Below are 18,625 nucleotides of genomic sequence, written 5' to 3' on the forward strand. Positions count from 1 at the left end.
AGGCAAAAAACTCGCCATCTTTGTCAAAAGAATGCCTTTTTTTCTTTCTTCTCTTGCACATGTTTCGCCGCCGCGACCCGGTCCTCTGTACCTTTAAGCCGTTTTGGTCAATGATGTGCGCTACAAGCCTGCAACTTGCAACAGATGGACCCGTGAGCGGAGCCGTCCACGCTTCTTCTTTCGTGTTTCCTCGGCCGTATGTAGATCTCTTGGTGAGAAAGCTGCGGAGACGTTTCCCCCGAAGTAATGTACGATCGCCGTTCGCCGCAGCCAACACACGCGAGAAATACCCCGAGGGCAACGCCTATCTTCACACCTCGCCAAGTACCGCAAAATCCCTTTGTATACTACATCCCGCCGTTTGAAAACGTGTACGGTAGAATCGACTGTAGCGTGTCGCCGCCGCGCCGTCGGCGGGTATCGTGCATAAAACATAACATCACCAATGATGTTTCTGTTTGTCTGGGTGAAGTGTGCATCAAACATCCAAACCTTCAGGAATGCCCATATTGGTCCGGCGCCGGTACCTACCAGAGAGCGAACCGGTCACATGGCCTTTGCCGGCCGGCAAGGCGCCCGTCATGCGGCATGCCACAACTGGACAAAGGATGCCCGCCGTTGGCCGGCACTCGAACCCAATCACTCACTCTTCACGGCAATCGTCTATAGAGCACTGAACAGATGTATGCGTTGCAACTTGCGGCAAGGCTCTGGGTCCTCGTGACTGCTGCCTCATGGCTCTGGAAACCAACCCTGATCCCCGCCTCTTCACCGAGGATTGGTTGAACGAGATCGCAGCTGGTGACTTAACCCCCATCCCCGCGATAAGCCGCAAATCGAGATCTTCCATCCTCTTGACACCTTTTTTGACATGTGGCTCTCTGCCCGGCGGCCATCTCCTTGTGGCGGGCCTCACCGACCGTTTTCCGTGCGTCTGGCGCGGCCCGTAACTTCAAAAGAAAGGAGCCGACACTTTTGCCGGTATACCTACTTGAAGCGCCCGGTTTACGGAAGTGTGGATGCGTGTGTCTATACGGCATGCGCGACGATCAGAGTTCTTCTGTGAGAGATTCTAGGTTTTCTGCAGCGTGCCAAGCGATACTCCGGGTACAAGACGAGATACAGTTGCAGTTGGTCAATCAAGTCCTTCCTCGAAACGCCGTGCCTCGCTCCGGTGAGCCGGTCCCAAGAAACGCCAAAGTATTGCCGTTGCCGGACTTGGTCCGAGGATGAGGATGTGCATTGAGTGCGGGAAAACATTCTTCTTCTTCTTCTTCGACTCTTGGTGCAAAATGTAGCCTCAATAAGCTTTCCCCATGCGGTTGGATGGCATGCGCGACGCTGCCGTGACCGCTACGAGGACTCGAGCTGAGTCGAAGAAGGCCAGTAGATCCCGCGAGAACTGATTCAGGCCGTTTCATACGGGATGGTCGCAATGTGCGTGAATGAGTCGGTGCTCTTTCGGCTATGCCCGAGTCGGTCGGTGTACGTATCTCCATTGTCGCGTGGAATTCGGTGACTTGAGACGACATGCTGTACCTACACTACGGATACGGTGTGTGCGTGTTTGAACCGTAAAGATTCATGTTGGGACTAATCCTGCACACTTGGGCTTAGGCATCTAGGTAGTCCTGTCTTCGGATACGGTACCTAGAACTCTGAGAAGGCCAACGGAAAACTGTAACGGAGGGTGTATGGATGGCCGGCCGGACGGTCAGTGGTCTGGAGTCCTCAGTCCTGTCGTACGTAGTCTTCCGTGCCATCTTCTGTAGCATCTACCCTAAGGAATGTTTATTCGGGCAGACGCGGAGCAGGCGGTGAAAAGGCGCCGAAGCACACACACACACACACACACACCCCTCCACCACGGCCCTGGCGGATTATCCTTCTCCAGGTTCGCTGCGCGCTTCCATCCTCCCGTGGCCTCGGCGCCCCCTCTCTGTCGACGCGGGGTACCCAGCGATCGCCCGGCCGCAAAGGACCCTGATGCACCGAATCCGCTGTAACCCGACTTACTCACGTTCCGTGGGTAGCTTTGGGACGCACAACGTGCCTCTGGGGATCGCATCTGGTAAGCACCAGCCACAGGCGAGGTTCCATACATGACATGACGGCACCGATGCCTGTGCCGCCATTTGGAGCAGATACAAGAGGGAAAACTTACGTCTTTGCTGGTGGAAAAGTCGGGGTGTTGCTGACGGAAGCAATCGTGGCACAGCCCGAGCATCAGCAACCACCCCCTTGGTGAGCAGCCCAACCAACAACCCAAGAGAAGGGGCCATGTCGTGCGTCTTTGGTCCCTCCATCTGGGCTCCGCACTGGCGGGAGATGCGGCTACGGGATGGGTGGGTGGGAAGCGGGTGACTGGCCGGAAAGTCACGAGGCTCTGGTTCGCCGGACCGTTGACGAGTCCAGGTGAGCACGCCGTGATATTCTCGCCATGTCCGCCGCCCGTGACCGGTTTGGGCAGGAGGACACTGCGAAGTCGTGGTGGGATGCCATGCCAAACGGTCCGGCGGCTACACATACTCTTGTCCTTAAGAGTGTGAGGGGGGAGGAGGGGTTGATGGTCTTGCTCAAAGGTTACATCCCCAACATCTGGCATCTGACAGACCACCCACTTGAGCTTGATGCCTAGTATTTCGGTGATGAGTCGTAAGATGGGGGTTCATGGCACTTTTGGGATCCAGAGAGGCCAAAGGAGGTCACCGAGGCCAGCGCGGGAAACGCGTGGATGAAAGGCCAGAACGGCAAGGATGACTACAATGCCACTACTCAGTTGCGTGCTCTTGTATTCTTGTTGTACCACATTCCGCGCCCAACGCGAAGACGAGATGCTAAAGTCTAAATCGTCTCCTCAACGCAGCCCATTTGTCGGGCCTGCGATGGGGTTACACGCGAGTGACAGGTACGAGATGCAGTATGCGTGTGTCTTCTACAGAAACAAAAGTAAGCCCGACTCATCCATCCTCGTTGGGGGCCTGGTAGCCAGGCAGACGATCCAATGGAGGGGCTCCGAATGCAAACCTAGACACCTGGGATGGACTTTGGGCCATATTCCATGACCAAAGCATGGCGATTGGGTGCGTTTTCGCGAATTGGCTAGCAGCGCGGGATACTTCGCACCATGGGCATTTAGTGTTGGGTACGAAACTAGAACAATGAACATTAAGGTACGGAACAACGGGGTCGAGAGCGCCATCCGTCTCGGGACCCAAGTACCGCAACATGACATGGTCTGGCTTCCTTTATTTGAAATGCATGGCGAGATGCAGATGACTGGACTCTAGACTCAGGAGACCTTCGTGCGACTGGTGGATATTGCAAGTGTTGGCTGACTGCCCGAATAGGCATCCCATGTTTTTTCCCCCCTCCTTCTATTTTGTTATCGCGCCTCTTCCCGCTGGCGTGGTCAACGGCGGGCATATGAGACGAGATTGTGCTTTGATACCCAGGCGGTCCATCCATACTGCGGCAGCTATTTTGATAATGGCTGTTTTGATGAAATGAGGGGACGTCTGGGGTTGAAAGAGGGGAGGAGTGTTGGCGCGACGAGCAGCCAAAAACGGCTCAAGAAGAGCACGGATGGTGGCTTCACAGACGGATTCCGCTGTCAGGTCCTTCAGTTTCGAGCAAGTCTGTCCAGAAGCAGACTTTGGGTACGGGGCATGGGGCGATGCATCAGTCTGGCGTGATGATATTCTGGGGGTTAAATGAGTTGATCGCTGGCGATGAACCGATAAAATTGCACGTCGCATACCGATGCGCGTATGCCCCCAGATGCCCCAGATGGCGAGATGACAATCGGCGGCTCGTTCTTTTTTTGATATCCAGGTTCAAGGATGACACTGACGGGTGCCCAGTTAAAAAGGCTGTGGACAGTGTAGCCGTGGTTCAGCATCCGAGGTCCCCATTGCATTCAGCAATATCCGGACGGGCCTTCAGGGCAGAACGGGTAGCGTCCGTATTTGATTGCAGGGTTGGTCCTTTGGCACAGCCTGCCAAGATCCAGGAGGAGGAAACGATAGAGGCCACAGACCAAGGGGCAGAGGGGCCAAGCCAAGAGAAGGATGTGCCGTCCATCCATCACCGTATCAGTCCCTTTGACGGAGCCTTGTCACCGTCGTCGACGTTGCCCTGTCTCGAGATTCGGACCCTTTTATCAAGGTTGTCGGTCTAATGCTTCAGAGTGCGAGATGGACACGCAAGCAGGACGAGCATAGGAGCCCCAGCGTGTTTGTACAATGTCTGGCTATAGCAGTACTTCGTGAGGTTCTCTAGCGGACGAGCTGATGGCGATGTCGTGTCGAGTGTTTCTTCGTGTCAGTCTCGCGCGTCTCATCCATCTTTGATATGACGTGTTTGTCGGCCAGGTTCCGCCATAGGATCCAAGAGGCGATACACATGCTTGGCTGGCGCACATCATTTTCCGAGTCAGGTATTCGAGGCTCAACAACGCTGCGGGTGTGGTACCAATGTACTCTGGCACTTGTAGGTATCTGCAAAGGGACAAGAGCCAAGATCTGAAGCTTGACATGATCTGCAGCGGCCCTTTGGTATCTTGACTCTTGACACACCAGGGGCCTCGGGAATACTTACGAGGCAGACGATTAACAAAGGCGACGGACGGTAATACTCTTTACGGGTAGAGGCGTCGATTAGCCAAATAAAAAAACAATAACCTGCGAGGTTTGAGCGTGCGTTTGGTTGAAAAGTAAAGACCTGATTCTCGACGAAACACACAGCGGGAGCCAGTGACTGGAGAAATGCAGCAGGTTGGCGTGTCATTGGCGGGCTGAAGACGGAGATAATCTGGCAGGCGAGACAAATGCACAAAGTTGGAGCCTTTGGACGAGAAACTTGAAGGAGAGACGCTCACCTCACTCGGTGAGATGAAAGACGGTGTAGATGGCGTAGACGGTAGATTGGGACGGTGGGTGACAGACTGACGGTCGGTGTGTCAGTGTCAAAAGTGGAAGGAACCCCCCATCTTTTGGATGGAGACATTGGTGGAACCGAGGTGCCCTGGTGGTGCAGCCCTGCAAATTAGGGGACCGCAAGTGCAAAACAGGAAGAAGGTAAAGGCAGGTACGTCGAGTACGTATCCGTCGCTCCATGCCTTGTAGAGTAAGGTAAGTATCGCACCCCCCGCTGCCTTCCATCTCTCAGCGAGTTCTCACTCCTCGCGGCAGGTCACCTTCCATTCGCCGTCAGCCGGTCTCGTAAAGCAAAGTACCTGCGTACTCCGTACCTATCATCCGTATCTCGTCCAGTCCTGAACGCCGTATCCGAATTTAGGTAGTTACGAACCGTCTTGCCTCGGTCATGGTCACCCGTGCCTGGCCTCAAAGTCCGTTTCGCTTCGTTATCTCAACGGAAGACGGCCAACCCGAGAAATCCACGCCTGGTCCGCCCGAGGCGCCGTGTCTACCTTTTCCCCATCTTGTTTCTCAAAAATCCCCTCAGCAGAAAAGACAAGAGATGGGATCGTGTTGAAGGGCCTGGTTAGTCTTCTGCCTTTTCTGCCTGCCATGGCCGAAGCGACGCCGCGACCTGCCTTCTAGGGTGCCTGACTCCCGCCTGAGGAGGTAACCTGCAGCCCGCAATGTGCCAGTGCCCTCCCCCGGAGCCCTGTCTTGCCTGGTGGCCATGCACCCCAAGGTTTCCCCTCCGTGTAAGAGGTGAGAGGGTCGACATGTACATCTGCAGATCATGGCAGTGTAAAGGTACTTTGGCCTTCAGCCACGGACGGCCGCCCTGGTGCTGACAGGAACGGACGTATTCCGTTCTCGGCGTGTACGGATACGTGCCCAGGGCTTACAGTGAACTGTTATCCGCGTCATTACTCGCCGCCGGTCCCAGGTTTTGAGTGCTGTATCATCGCTGCAATCCTCGGCCGTGTCATGGACTCATTCATGGCTCAATGTTTGAATATCAAGTACGTAGTCCGGCAATCGACTCTCATCAGGATGTGCTTGTCGCTGTTATTCTGTCATTTTATCTTCGCCTCTCGTCAGCTTGATCCAATACCGCCCGGTCGTGCTGCGGTCCTATTTTATGACAGCCGCCAGATAAGGCACGGATAAGAAGGCCGGGAATGACACAAGATTACAGATAATCTTGTATTCGCAAAGGTCAGCTCCTGTAGGTACCTAGCTACTCCGCCTTTTCGCCATCATCATCCATGATACTACTACCTTACGCAGTACCTTGGTATATCTTGCTCTACGGATACCCGCCCTTTGCCTTGTCCTTTATTCTTCCGTTTCAAACGGATCCCGGGGCCCTCGGCAGAAAGAAGAAACACCAAAGTGCAGGGGGTGATGGGATTAGCCAGACATTCGATCGATACAGATATACCAATCTCAGATCTATAGGTAAAATCACGACCTGCACCGACTTAGCGCTGTCTTTCGTGTATTCTCTCGGCAATATGCCTCAGCTGCCCAATGTCTCCAGATGTATCTGTATCTCACGCACGGCCAACGCCATTCACGGATATTCCAAAGTGTTCAGCTGCCGGGCAAATAAACACCGTAGTACCTACGGACAGTGTAGACTTTCAAACCCTCTCCCCCAATCGCATCGTCGTGGTCCACGATCCAGGCCATCTAGGCCGCCCAGGCCATCCAGAAGCAGGCTGCACAGTTTGAGGTTGCAAATACCCCAAGAGTCCAGACCTTCCCGATGGTCCATCTAAGCTCCTATGGTAGCCTTCATTCCGGACACCGACACGTCGGCAGTCCAGATTACCCCAAGCCATCTCACGGAGCAAAGCTTGCAACGGGCTAGAGTTACAGCCACGTCGCCGACTTGGACGGAGCGAAGGAGTCCAGCAATAAGGTAGTTGAATCATCACGACCGAAGCCGGTGGTATCATGAAAGTACCTACGCTTCCACTTCCGGAACCCCCCGTACCAACACCATCAACATCGGGCACCACCAGTCTGATTCCTCCGACTCTGACTCTTTTCTTCTGACGGGAATCTTCAAGTCCAACAAGTCCTTCACCCACAAAACTCAGACCCGACACTTCGCGGCCTGCTGAGCCGAAACAAGGCCGCATCAGCAGTCTCAATACTCGGTATCGGCCTCGCCATCAGCACCAATACCATCGTCTCGGCATCAGCAAACCACCGCAGTGTGGCACTCGTGCATCAAATGGACCAATACTCTGCACTCCGTACACCGTACCCAATCCAATATCAGGCTCACGCACCTCACCTCACCTCAGACTCTCTCAGTCAGCCTGCCCTCCGACTATTGACTATTGAATGCGACCCCCCTGCCTCCGCCATTCCGACTTGCTGGGCAGAAGGAACAAGATTTGAGACAAGAGTCACCGAGAAGACGCGTCTTCAGCTGAGAGGTGAAGCCAGCCGACCACGTAGGACCTACCTACCAGTGCCAACACACAGCAGCTGGCACTGAAGCTGCACAGTCCCTTTGGTCCTGACCTGGGCAGCTGGGCTGAACTCGACCCGATGTGTGTCCAGCTCCCCTGGACTTTCGCGTTAGGCTCTCTCCGGCCTCTACCTTGCTTCCATTTCGGTGAGGTGTGGGTGAGTTACTTACTTCCATTTGTTAGGTGCGTGTACCCATTAAAACGGACTTGGAAGTCATCAACGAAAGGCCATCGCACCGTTTCGCTCTCCGTTTTCCGTCCCCCCCCCCCTTGCGCCCTCGCCTGTTCTCTCCACCCCTGCCCGCGGTTGCCCTACCTTACCTTACTCGGTCTCCACTGGGAAGGGGGTCGCCCACTTCCTTCCCACTCTGCACAGACCGGGAAGTCCACCCCTGCCCCCTCCTTCCCTCCTTCTCACAAGTTCACACATGTCACTCCGTCTCCTTCCCCCTTCCTTCCCACACCCACACACAGCTGGTTCGGTACCTACGGTGCTCCTTCCCGCCACGCGAGGCCAACCTGAAATAATACGGGGAAAGGACCGCACCCTCGCACTTGCTGCCTTGCAGCCCACAATCCCATAATCCATAATAACCCAGCCTTCACCCGCATCCATCCATCGTGACGGCCTCCTCCCGATTCTCTTTCTATTCTATTCCGCGACTCTGACATCCCGCCATACCGCAGTGACCGAACTTTCAAAGCGCCTCAACGATCTCACAATAGGCCTCCTCCTTCGCCGCCTCATACAAGCCTACACACATACGCCTCTACTCACTACCGCTCCTCCGATCCGCCCTCTACTCGGTCCAGCCCACACCGTCTAGTGCTGTCTCGCCCTGCCTCATTCTCATCGGCAACCGAACAAAGGAAAACGAACATTTCCTACTCTGCCAGTAAATTCTTTTACTGGACCCTTGGATATCCGAACGCCCGCCCGCCCGGATTCTTTGTCGCTTTCGTCGATATTTCCAGCACACCCTCCCGTCATTCCGAATTCCAGAGTCCAGACTTCCCTGCTCTCTGCCACCCCGTCCCAGCTATAACTCAAGGGTCCCTGTCTTGGAGGCTTAAATAACTCCAGCTGCGATCACCCCGGCTTTTCCAAAACACCACCAGCCAAGCAAATCATCTACGCGAAAACCAGCGTCACGCGTCATTTATCTCACGTCTACACAAACCACAACCATAAAGGGCCCGCGCATTCCATCTCATCTTGCATTCCTACCCGCCTTCCAGTCCACAACTAGCCGCCACTATCAGACTACATACAAAATGTCACCAGCACAAGACCAATATTACTACGTTGTTCCCAACGCCAGCGCCATGGATCCCAACGCTAGAGAATTTGACCTCGCTTCACAAGGCTGGATCCAGGCCACCATCATCGAAGATGACGATCTCATGTTTGGCGGCAAGTCTTTGAGCACCTGGTATGAGGAGGAGAGGAGACGCCTGAGCAATGGTTCCTCGGACGAGGAGGAGCACCGCGGTCGCCAACGGGTAAGCCACAATGCCTCGTGAAGCCTGCTCGCGAACGCCACTGACTTTTTCAAGGTCCGCAAGCACCACTCTTCTCACAAGCATCATCACCACTCCTCGAAGCAGCACTCTACCAGCTCCGACAAGAAGCACTAAGCGCGCCCTCTTTCAGCTCTCCATCTTTGATATAGATCGCCATCACCGCGATACCCTTTGCGAGCGCTTGAATTTCATACCCCTTTCACGTCGACTCTGTTTATCCAGCATGGATACCTGTGTCGACTTTCTCGCCTCCCTTCCTCACCTCGATACCCTCCTCTGTGTGGCATTGGGTACACTGGCGTTTGTTTTTATCAGCGTTACATGTTCCGCTGGGTCACTAGAACGGCTTCATGTCCAAAGAGAGGACAGCAACCAGCATGGAAATCACGGGAGCCAAAGCAGAAATCCGCATTTCTACGGCACCGCCTTTCGTTTTAATTGTTATTGCATTGATCGCAACGGCCTGCGATAGCGTCATGGTTCGCATCTAGATGGTTTTGGGGCATTATCACCAGAGACTCTCCGACTCGAACGTCGAGAGCTGACTTGTTATTTTGCATGAGTGGATAAATGTCAACCAGGGGGATTTGTGCAGCGGAGGCATCATACACGTACTGTACCCCGTTGCGGGACGGCGTGGCTACAGGTTAGCAAGATAAGACTGTTGCGAGGCAACGAAAGCGAGCAGTGGAGCATCATCTTGGGCTGAGTAGCGGTGAGAGCTGCGCCTCGGCTCAGAGCATGGGGCCCGCGAGAATGAATACAAATCAGTTAAAGTATATCTTTGTGCCTATTTCATGATGCAGTGAGTGATTATTATTGGGGCAAAATGTCTGCAATGCGTCTGAGTCCTCGACGGTCATGACAGCCAACAATGCACAGCAGTGCTGCCCCCCCACGCTCAACAGTTGAGGCACATGCATAGTCATAGTAGAATCCAACAGACGGGTTCCGTCAGTGGTGTTCCTCTGCAGGTCCAGCGCCGGAACAGAGAATTGAGCCTACCTTACCGTAGTCAAGCTGCAGCTGCCTCGCCCGCAGTGCAAGTCTAGGCTTGTGTCCCGGACTCCAGGAGCCCAGAGACGGTAAAGTCTGGAGAGCAGCGTTGCATGCACACACATGCATGCGCGCTACGGATAACTAGTGTCCTTCTGTCTGCCGCGATTTCTTCTTCTGTGCGGGATGAAGGCCCTGGTCGTGCGCGGGTTACTGCCCGTGGTTTCGGGTACGGCCGGCGGCTGGTGCCGGGGGGGCATACTGGGGGCGCGCGCATGGAGAGCGCCAGAGCGCCAGTGGCAGATGGGGGTCAGAGCCTGACTCGGGGACGTCTGGGTGGGTGTGTTCTTGACTCTTGTCGTTCCGTTTTCTCTTCCATTTCTTTGTGTGTTTGAATCTTTTTGAGGTGTCCGGCATCGGCCATGTCGGCATTGAAAAAGTTTTATGAGATTGAGAGATGGTGTGAGGGATGGATTGGGCAATGCCGGATGCCGTAACTCGATGTCGGCGAGTGGCTGCCACCAGAGACTTGAGTACGGACAGTCGTCTCGATGGACTCGTTGGCGAGTGACTTAGTTTGCCAAAGTTGTTGGCCCTTTTAACATCAACGTCGTGGTCTACTTACGTAGTGGTTTGTGGTGTGTGGCTCTGATAGCCGCGATGTTGTCGTCTTGGTACGAGTGTACGCCTCGATACTTGAGTGATGTGCGCTGCGCTCAAGTGCTACATCGAATGGATAGACCTGGCCCCAAGATGTCATTGTTTCTTGCAGTGTCTGGCATTTTCGTCTTCCTACTGAGGCAGGTTTGATCTTGACTGATCACGTAACATAACTTTAAAAGTCGTCTTCGAGTCGAGCCTCAAGGGTTCTCCCCACTACTACCTTAAGCTTAACTTCATACCTCAATCAAGCATTCGTGTAAAGTGGCCAAGTCCCCGCACACCAAAGATGTGGCCACAAGCCGTTCAGGCGCCTAGCTCCCTCCGATCATGAAGTTCGTAACTATTCTCTCGAAATCATCCTAAGTCTACGAGAGAAAAAAAAGACAACAGGCGGCATCACGGGCTTGCACCACTCCTTGAACAGTAGCATCTTGAGGAGACACTGCCCCTTTTATTCTCGCGCCTGTTGCATTGGCTCGCATAATAGCTACGCAGACCAATCTGGGCCAGAAGCGGGTGATTTGGGAGCCATGTTCTGGCCTCAACAGCACCGACCTCATCCAATGCGCGGGCTTGACACCCAGCCGGGATCCAACAAGACTCTTGAACTGCCAATCTCTCGGCTTCTAGTTGCGCGCCAGCTTGCTGCGGGAAGCATGATATATATATATATATTTATATCAGTTTAGTGGGCTAGGCGCATATGGACGGACAACATCGGCTAGCAGCCCGAGAAGCATGGGGAGAGGTGACTTGAAGATCACTTGGCAACTTTATATGAGGGTACCAAGTCATGTCCAGAGGTGCAGTTTGCTTTACTGACCTGGTGTTGTTCCAAGACTATGAGCTATCATCTCGACCTCGTAACATGCGATTCGCTGTTATCAAGAGTCTTGCCGGTTTCACTGTGGCAGCAATACGTGGACTTATACACGGCATATCGGCATACACCACATCCAAATACTGGCATCATCAACGCACCAATATGCCGTGTCCTTGCTGAAATCCATCAGAACGTGGCAGATGCTCCGTTGGAATCATGGACTATTTTCAGCCTCGGAGCAGTACTCTGGTAACTCCAACGTGAAGACAAGACAACCAGTACTGCTCATCGACAACATGGCTTTTCTGGTCATGCCGCTCGGCGCGGCGCGAAATGGGTGTTCCAGCTTCCAGGGTAGTGTTATCCCAAAGGAACAGAAATCTGGTTCAAATCGCAAATTTAGAGATATCTTTGATCTTGCTCACGGACGGAGTATAGTATCCATGAAGCAGAGAGCTTCGACATGTTCTGGGGATGTGATGGTTTATCTTATCAGTAGGACGCTAACACGAGAGGAAAGGATTGACGATTTACGATTTATATTGGCCTGCTGCTCACTGACATCATTGCTGGCTTGAAATAGGATATTGAGTGGCCACGGGGTTCCGTCTCGATTCCCTGGTTTTAAAGACCGCACTCTGGCGCTTGAATATCCAAATCTTGGCACCGTATGGCCTTGAAGCTAGCTTTCCAAGTCGTAAATCTGGTCATAGATACACACAGGGATTATCAGACCTCTTCATCGCGAGACTTCCGCGAATCCAGGCAGGCTATTTCTGAAAATTGGCACAAGAGATTCCGGCACAGAACTATAGAAGGGCACATGTACGAACAAGGACGACGATACATGCAACTGTTAGAATGACTGAAAACTACTAAGTAGCTTTTATTTCGAACTACGATACTGATAGCTATCCGCTATTGAAGACTGGCATCTCTCAAAGTGCTACACGCGAGCGCTAGACGCCCAACTCGGACTCTCTTGCAGACACCCACCAGATGCCTATGGATTACAAGCCGATCTCTCGCAGTAGCCCGATCGGTGCTCATATGCCAGTACAGGCACGTCTGTGCAGGGGTGACCTGCCTTCTTCCGGGCGCATGGCTGTCTCGCTAGTTTTCTCTCCTTATGGTTTGTGCCGCACCTGACGCAGTGGTACCGAACATAGGGTCGGGTGCACATCTTTGCGAATGTTGTCAGTGACGTTCTGGTAATGGTGATGGTGGCAGATGAAGATTGTGTTTGTTTTCGATTTTGTTGCTTTTGGGTTCTTGTCGAACTTGGCAGTGATGACAGTTTGTCTTGTAGTTTGCTTGGTTGAAAGTGCGTGGTTTGAGGAGCAGATGTAATTTCTGGTTGAAGCAAAAGGAATCGACCCTTTTATATGATTTCGAAGACAGGAAGTGAATCATGCTGTCCGGCACTCGAGATATCGTGGCTGATGGTACTTGGGAAGGTGATTCAGTCAACTTCCTTCCGAACCCTTCGAACCCTGATGTGACGCCGAGTCGCTGCTTCTTCCTAAGATCTGAATGGGTCACCAGAAGGCACAGAACCATGATGCGGGCAACTGTCGGTTTGATTGAAAACTGTGATTTATCTTTTACGAAACTGCTCAGTCACCAAGAGCTACCCGTTGCTTAACATTGGCATCCGTCGCTGGGCTGCCTATGAACTCGTTGGACATACAACCAGGTGCCCTCCAAACGATGACCTTGCCCATCGTTCTCGACCATATTCATGTTCATTGCCCTGCTGTATAGATTTATGTGCCTGCCGAACGCGACCAGCCCCTAATTGCTGCTTTGCTCTGAGCTGAAGCGTCCGTCACACTTACCGCAATAACCCCTCCTGGGATTGGCGGACAATATATCGATCGGCCCTGCACATTCTCTTCCCTCCTTCACAGCCGCGCATTCGACTTTCGTATGTAGATGCCGATGACTTCCACTCTCGTTCTTGCATTTCTCATTTCTGCACCAATATTGACTGTACTGGTAGGTGCACATTTTTGGAAAATGAAATCGGCGATGTCTTCTGGTGGTAGAATCAATTTGGCTCGGAGACAAATGTGGTTCTTGTTGATGTTGCTAGGAATTATTGTCCGTGTTGAAGAGTAGCAACTGTGTCTAGCTGAGATCGCTGCTGCTTCCCGAAAGCTAAACTTCAGCTCGAAACAGAAGGTGCCTTCTTTAATAGTTTACTCTCTCCTGAAGAGATCTCGGGGGTTCTTGCTTCGTCGATGGCCTGTTGACTCTGGATCAAAAGTCGTCGTTCTTCCTTCCCCTCCGGTTCTTCTTATATAATTTTCACGGGCAAAGGACACTCACCGTATGTATCCCCAGTCTTCTTCACAGTCTCTACAATAATGATCGGGTAAGCTCAAGGCCCAAGGGCAAAAGGCAAAGCAGCAAAGGGAATGCCTGAACAGTAAAGACGTGCGCTACCTTTTGCGGAGATTCTCCCTGGTTGGTTGGGACAGCTGGTAGGTAAGATTGAATAACGTCTTCTTGTCCTGGTCTACTGAAGGACGTACAGAATGATCAAGGTTGCTTCAACAATCCTCGAATAAACCCTCGTGATATACCACTTGATCCAAGCGAATGTATGCTTCGCATGATAGTCAACTCGTAAGATTCTTGGCGGCCGAACAACGTGTTTGTGAACCTCTGCCCCTTTTAGGTGGTTGTGACACAGAGAGGCGGAATTGATAGCAGATGATTGAGTGCCGAGTCGGTGGCGGTGGCATCGAATTGCTGAATATAGTTTTAGTACTTAAAGGGGCGTGGCTCTGTGACCGTGGAGTCAGGGGCACTTCGTGTTACCCTCTTTAGCCCGGTAAGGTCGTGGACGGTACGTAGCAGCGTGATGAAGGCTCTCCAGTGAGAGTCCATGTGTCCAGATTATCCAAGCTGAATCGCATTGAAGCGCTGCAGTGATTGTTCGCTATGGGCTCACTTGAGATCAGGAAGATAGAACAGATTTCTTTGCGGGCTGGGTATGTGCGAGAATTCGCAGCTTGGTGCCCATTCGTGTGTATTGCTCAATTCTCTTTGGGATCAAGTCACATGAGCGGCTGCTCGCTATTGCTCATGGACAGAAGTCACTTCACACCATGTTCTGCAATGTTTCTAAGGGAGACATACAATGTTCAAGGCCGGGACTCTCCCAAGTACGTCGAACGCGGAGCCTGACAGACGAATGATCATACCTTGTGCATGAATTGCCATCCTCAATGAGAAGACTTCACGGTCTGAGTAGCTGTTTCGTCACAGGTGATGAATGCTGTTGCGGTTCTCAAGAGACCCGATCACAGAGTCGACTTATGGTGCTTGCGTCTGAATTTCATCAGGAAATGTAGTGAGGATCGGTTTTGGGAGAGTAAACTTGGGCTTGTGTGTCACCGAGAAGACAACGCTCGGGAGAACCGTGCTTGAACGACCGACATGGTAAAGCTCAGAAGCACCTGTTTTGGATCCCATCTTGAATATGGGCGCCGTACAGTGAAATACGCCAGATTCGCAAAGGCAGTGGTAGCCTTTCCCACAGACAACATCAGTAACTCCTTCCCTCAGTCAATCATCAACCAACCGCAATCTAGGTAGACTTCACGGTTTGATTTCCATCGCCTTAGAAAGCCAGAGCTGCTTCCTTCCGTGAGTGAGATCTAATACTGTGGCATACATGGAAGCTGTTAATGCTCTTTACGATAGTCAGTCCGTTTTATGACAAGTTCACCGCCCCCTTAGTCCTCGTTTCCCGCATGCACTTGTCAATCATCCGTGATGATAGTTCAACTGCTCCTTTCGGAGCCCCGTCATGGCTACAGCTAGTGTGCAAGAATCTGGCCTGTTGATACTCAAGTAAATCACCAATGACGGCGAGCTTTTGCTTTGCCACCCTTGCCCTTGTTCTGCTCCTCATTACGTGGTTACAAACGTGGTAGAAACTGGACCAGAGTCTTTCCGGCCAAGGTCATCCACCCAAAAGCAAAAGATTGGAGTCTCACAGATACAGGATAATACACGTCAACGTTCAAGTGCAGGGGATGTCAAGGTGGCAGGAACGTAGGTGAGGAGATTGGTGCTGCCTGTGAAACGATCCAAGACCAATCCTCAGTGCAGCCACAAATCCCGGATGGAAGCATAGGATTATACCTATCGACGAGGTTCGCACCAAGTAAAGCCGCAGGCTGACGACTGCAAGAGCGAGGCCAACATTATCAAACGTACGCCAAGAGTTTCTTCCAAGTTCAGGTGTTGAGTCCCATGTGTGAACAGTGTCCCTCAGAAGTTGTTTCCTCAGTCGCTTAGTACATCACGTGCAAGATTCTAGAGGAATCATTGCCCCCGCATTGCTCCTAAGCTGCCAGATGCTCGATAGTCCGGAGACGAGTCGTTCATCGAGACCTTCCTAGCAGGGCGATGCGTAGTGTATCGGCCGGGAACGGGATTGAAAAACGGTCCATTCCGCCGGAGCCGGCATTTCCGTCGTCCGAGTGTGCCGCGGCGCAGCAAGCTTTGAGCCAGATCTGATGTGTAAATCTGCACAGTTCCATCAGACCACTGCAACCTTATATCTCATTATGGACCTGTGACGCCTCGGACGCCCACCAGGCGTTGGAACATGCGGGGTATAGCTGATGTACAAGAAAATGACCTTGCGGATTCCGGATCGTACGTTGAGGGGACAACGGCCAAGAACTCTCCGTGTCGCCGGGGTAAGGCATCCTTGACGAAAAACGCGAGCGTTTAGTGGACAGGATGCAGTGCTGAAAGCAACGAGAAAAAGGTTCAGCCGGGCGAACGTGATGGCTTCTCGGCTTTCTTGCGGTGGCTTAGCTCATTCGGATATGCAGGATACTTGGATGAGTGCACTGAGCAGAGAGACCTTGACATTCTAGACTTCGAGCTGCAATCTTGGAGCAACAGGACTTTTGTAACGCGGCTATGCAAAGTGAAAAGTAGGCTCGGCTCCCGGCTCTTATTGACGCCTCGTTATTATCGTAGCCCCCTCATCTTGGTCAAGTGAGCGGGCACTACCTACGGAATGCGCTCCGGCCGACAGCCCCGCGGGACCGGGGACGGGAGCTTTGAAAGCCCCTCACCGGTCGCAGCTTCGCGGACCGAGGAGCTGTAAGTTTTGCTTGCTGTCTTTCCGAGGGCCATTCCGTCACTGGAGTTTAAACGTGACAAAGGGATTGTGCGGGCGTCAGCTGTATTGACAAATTCTCAGCCAAAGTGGCTCGGCGGGGCGCAAACAGCCCAGAGGACTTCAGAGGCGCAACGGGCTGGACACTTGGCGCTGAGAATCATGAGTGGCTTTGCGGGGTCAGCAGAGGACCAGGCCAAGGAGCCAAGTGTTGGTGACGGGGCTGTGGGCATGTGAAGATGAGAGGGCTCAGAGGAGAGTGAATCAGATCAAAGCTGAGATGCGATGAAATGCGGACAAATGAGATGACAAGAGTTGCGTCTGGATGACGCACTGACCGAGCGAGTGATGAGCTGTTTCCTGCTGTTCAAGAATTGGCAGACATGGCATACGAGCTTCATCTCATTGACAAGGTCATCCCAAGAGTCTAGACCTCTTGGACGTCAAACCAAGCTTTGACCAAAGGATTCAATTTCGTCAGACTGTGTGGTCTTTGCCTTTGCTAGCAGTGCCGTCCGGCGGTCATCTTTTAGACGGCGTCCAATGTGTCCGTCTCTGATGTGTCCACGGCGCCATGCAGAGCGCCACAGTGATCCCTCCTTGACCTATTTCAAGAGAGGCGTGAGAGGATCTGATTACCGTAAGAAACAAGGTAATGTGTGTTACCTATGCAAGGCAAGGTTAGCTAACGACCGGTACTGCCGGTTTCCGTAGTAGCCTCTTTTTACATCTCAGTCAGAAGTCTCTCCCCAAGTTCCTTGGTCTCTTATTACGCATACCTACGTACTGCGTGCCCTTACACCCTCAAAAAGACTTCGGCCAAAGTCGCCCACTTCACCGAAAGTCGGGCGAGGATCAGTGAGCGGTGCGGAATCGGTCCCTGCAGGGCAACCCTCTCTAGTGGTCCCATTCGCGGGAATAGACGGGAACTTTGAGATGAGGCCCGTCGGCGGTAAATGAGGGAACGCAGGCGGCAGCAGCCCTGTGGGCTTCGAGGGTTTCAAGCCTCAAGGAGGTTGGTTCATGGTTGTTTGTACCTTGACTTGACAATCAAGAACTCATGAAAGTAGGTAGGGTTGAAGGAGACACCACCAAAAGACTCATCTGATATGTCTCGCACACCCAAACTTCCCGCGCCCATCCCGCACCGTCACCGTCATTTGATCCAAGGCCCGCAAGTACCGAAGAAGGTTGGGTTAGGGCGCATGTCTCAGTGTCCAAGACACAGACTAGCACAGTGAACCCCTTCACCGCAGGTCATGAAGCCATTGAGAGTGTTGCCCTGGGCGAATCTGGGCCCTGGACGGGCGATGATGGCCTTATCGCTCCATATCAGCGTGGTATCGCATCATCCAGTCACACTGACACTGACTGGCCGCCAGGGAGAAACACACCCATCATCATGGCCCGTTGATAACCCACATCAAAACATCCAAAAGGTTTCAACGCTACCTTACGCCTCATGCGTGCCCGGGAAGAGAGAACACTTGACCGTAGCCACTATCAATGTCGTATCTTTCTCTATCTCTCTCTTTCTGAGTTTCCTCGTCGCCCGGCAGATGGCCATCCCGCGGGCGCGGGCGGATGCCACGGCCTTTCATCGCCTGACCACGCAGCCACGCTCGTCCACGTCGGCCAGCTGTTTTCATCCACTCAGAAACGCGAAGCTGACACCGCCATAACATCATGACAAGACCAGGGGCGCGGGAAAGTTTCTTGCAGCGCCATCCGGTGGCATCCACAATTCGAGATGCAAGGGGAGAGGGTCCTCTCTTCCATTCGCATGACACTCTTCCGCAAGGTGAATACTTGGTAGGTAAGGCATTGATAATGTAGTCACGTAGTGTAAGTCGGGCGTGCAGGTTTTATTCGTACAACACACACACACACTTTGCGTATGTACACAACGAGGTACACAAACAAGTACCTCATCGACACGAAACTGAAAATTTGTTGACACATCGGAGAATTTCCATCATAATTTTTTCTTGTCCCTCTCGTTTAATTGTTTCCAGGGACCAATTCGACGTCACAAACGAAAACTCCTGCGTCGTAGCTCCAG

The 18,625-nt window shown here is 52.8% G+C and overlaps 6 protein-coding genes across 6 annotated transcripts; 3 read left to right on the top strand and 3 right to left on the bottom strand.

The window, feature by feature from the left end:
- Positions 1–1,787: 1,787 nt before the first annotated feature.
- On the top strand, positions 1,788–2,006 carry CABS01_10691 (uncharacterized protein; the record flags this gene model as incomplete). The annotated part of the gene is made up of 1 exon (XM_060544046.1): positions 1,788–2,006. The coding sequence occupies one exon, from the start codon at positions 1,788–1,790 to the stop codon at positions 2,004–2,006; it is 219 nt and encodes a 72-aa protein (XP_060398770.1).
- Positions 2,007–3,377: 1,371 nt separating this feature from the next.
- CABS01_10692 (uncharacterized protein) lies at positions 3,378–3,919 on the bottom strand (the record flags this gene model as incomplete). Its single annotated transcript, XM_060544047.1, has 2 exons — positions 3,378–3,686; positions 3,752–3,919. 2 exons carry the CDS (start codon positions 3,917–3,919, stop codon positions 3,378–3,380), a joined length of 477 nt encoding a protein of 158 aa, XP_060398771.1.
- Positions 3,920–4,449: 530 nt separating this feature from the next.
- Positions 4,450–4,788, bottom strand: CABS01_10693 (uncharacterized protein; the record flags this gene model as incomplete). The annotated part of the gene is made up of 1 exon (XM_060544048.1): positions 4,450–4,788. The coding sequence occupies one exon, from the start codon at positions 4,786–4,788 to the stop codon at positions 4,450–4,452; it is 339 nt and encodes a 112-aa protein (XP_060398772.1).
- A 3,892-nt stretch (positions 4,789–8,680) lies between these two features.
- On the top strand, positions 8,681–9,043 carry CABS01_10694 (uncharacterized protein; the record flags this gene model as incomplete). The annotated part of the gene is made up of 2 exons (XM_060544049.1): positions 8,681–8,908; positions 8,963–9,043. 2 exons carry the CDS (start codon positions 8,681–8,683, stop codon positions 9,041–9,043), a joined length of 309 nt encoding a protein of 102 aa, XP_060398773.1.
- Positions 9,044–10,135: 1,092 nt separating this feature from the next.
- CABS01_10695 (uncharacterized protein) lies at positions 10,136–10,357 on the bottom strand (the record flags this gene model as incomplete). Its single annotated transcript, XM_060544050.1, has 1 exon — positions 10,136–10,357. The coding sequence occupies one exon, from the start codon at positions 10,355–10,357 to the stop codon at positions 10,136–10,138; it is 222 nt and encodes a 73-aa protein (XP_060398774.1).
- Positions 10,358–15,231: 4,874 nt separating this feature from the next.
- On the top strand, positions 15,232–16,800 carry CABS01_10696 (uncharacterized protein; the record flags this gene model as incomplete). The annotated part of the gene is made up of 3 exons (XM_060544051.1): positions 15,232–15,275; positions 16,529–16,547; positions 16,648–16,800. The coding sequence occupies 3 exons, from the start codon at positions 15,232–15,234 to the stop codon at positions 16,798–16,800; spliced, it is 216 nt and encodes a 71-aa protein (XP_060398775.1).
- Between the last annotated feature and the right edge of the window lie 1,825 nt (positions 16,801–18,625).

The sequence above is a fragment of the Colletotrichum abscissum genome (assembly GCF_030869225.1).
Source record: "Colletotrichum abscissum strain IMI 504890 chromosome Unknown Scaffold_28.1, whole genome shotgun sequence".
Lineage (NCBI taxonomy): Eukaryota > Fungi > Ascomycota > Sordariomycetes > Glomerellales > Glomerellaceae > Colletotrichum > Colletotrichum abscissum.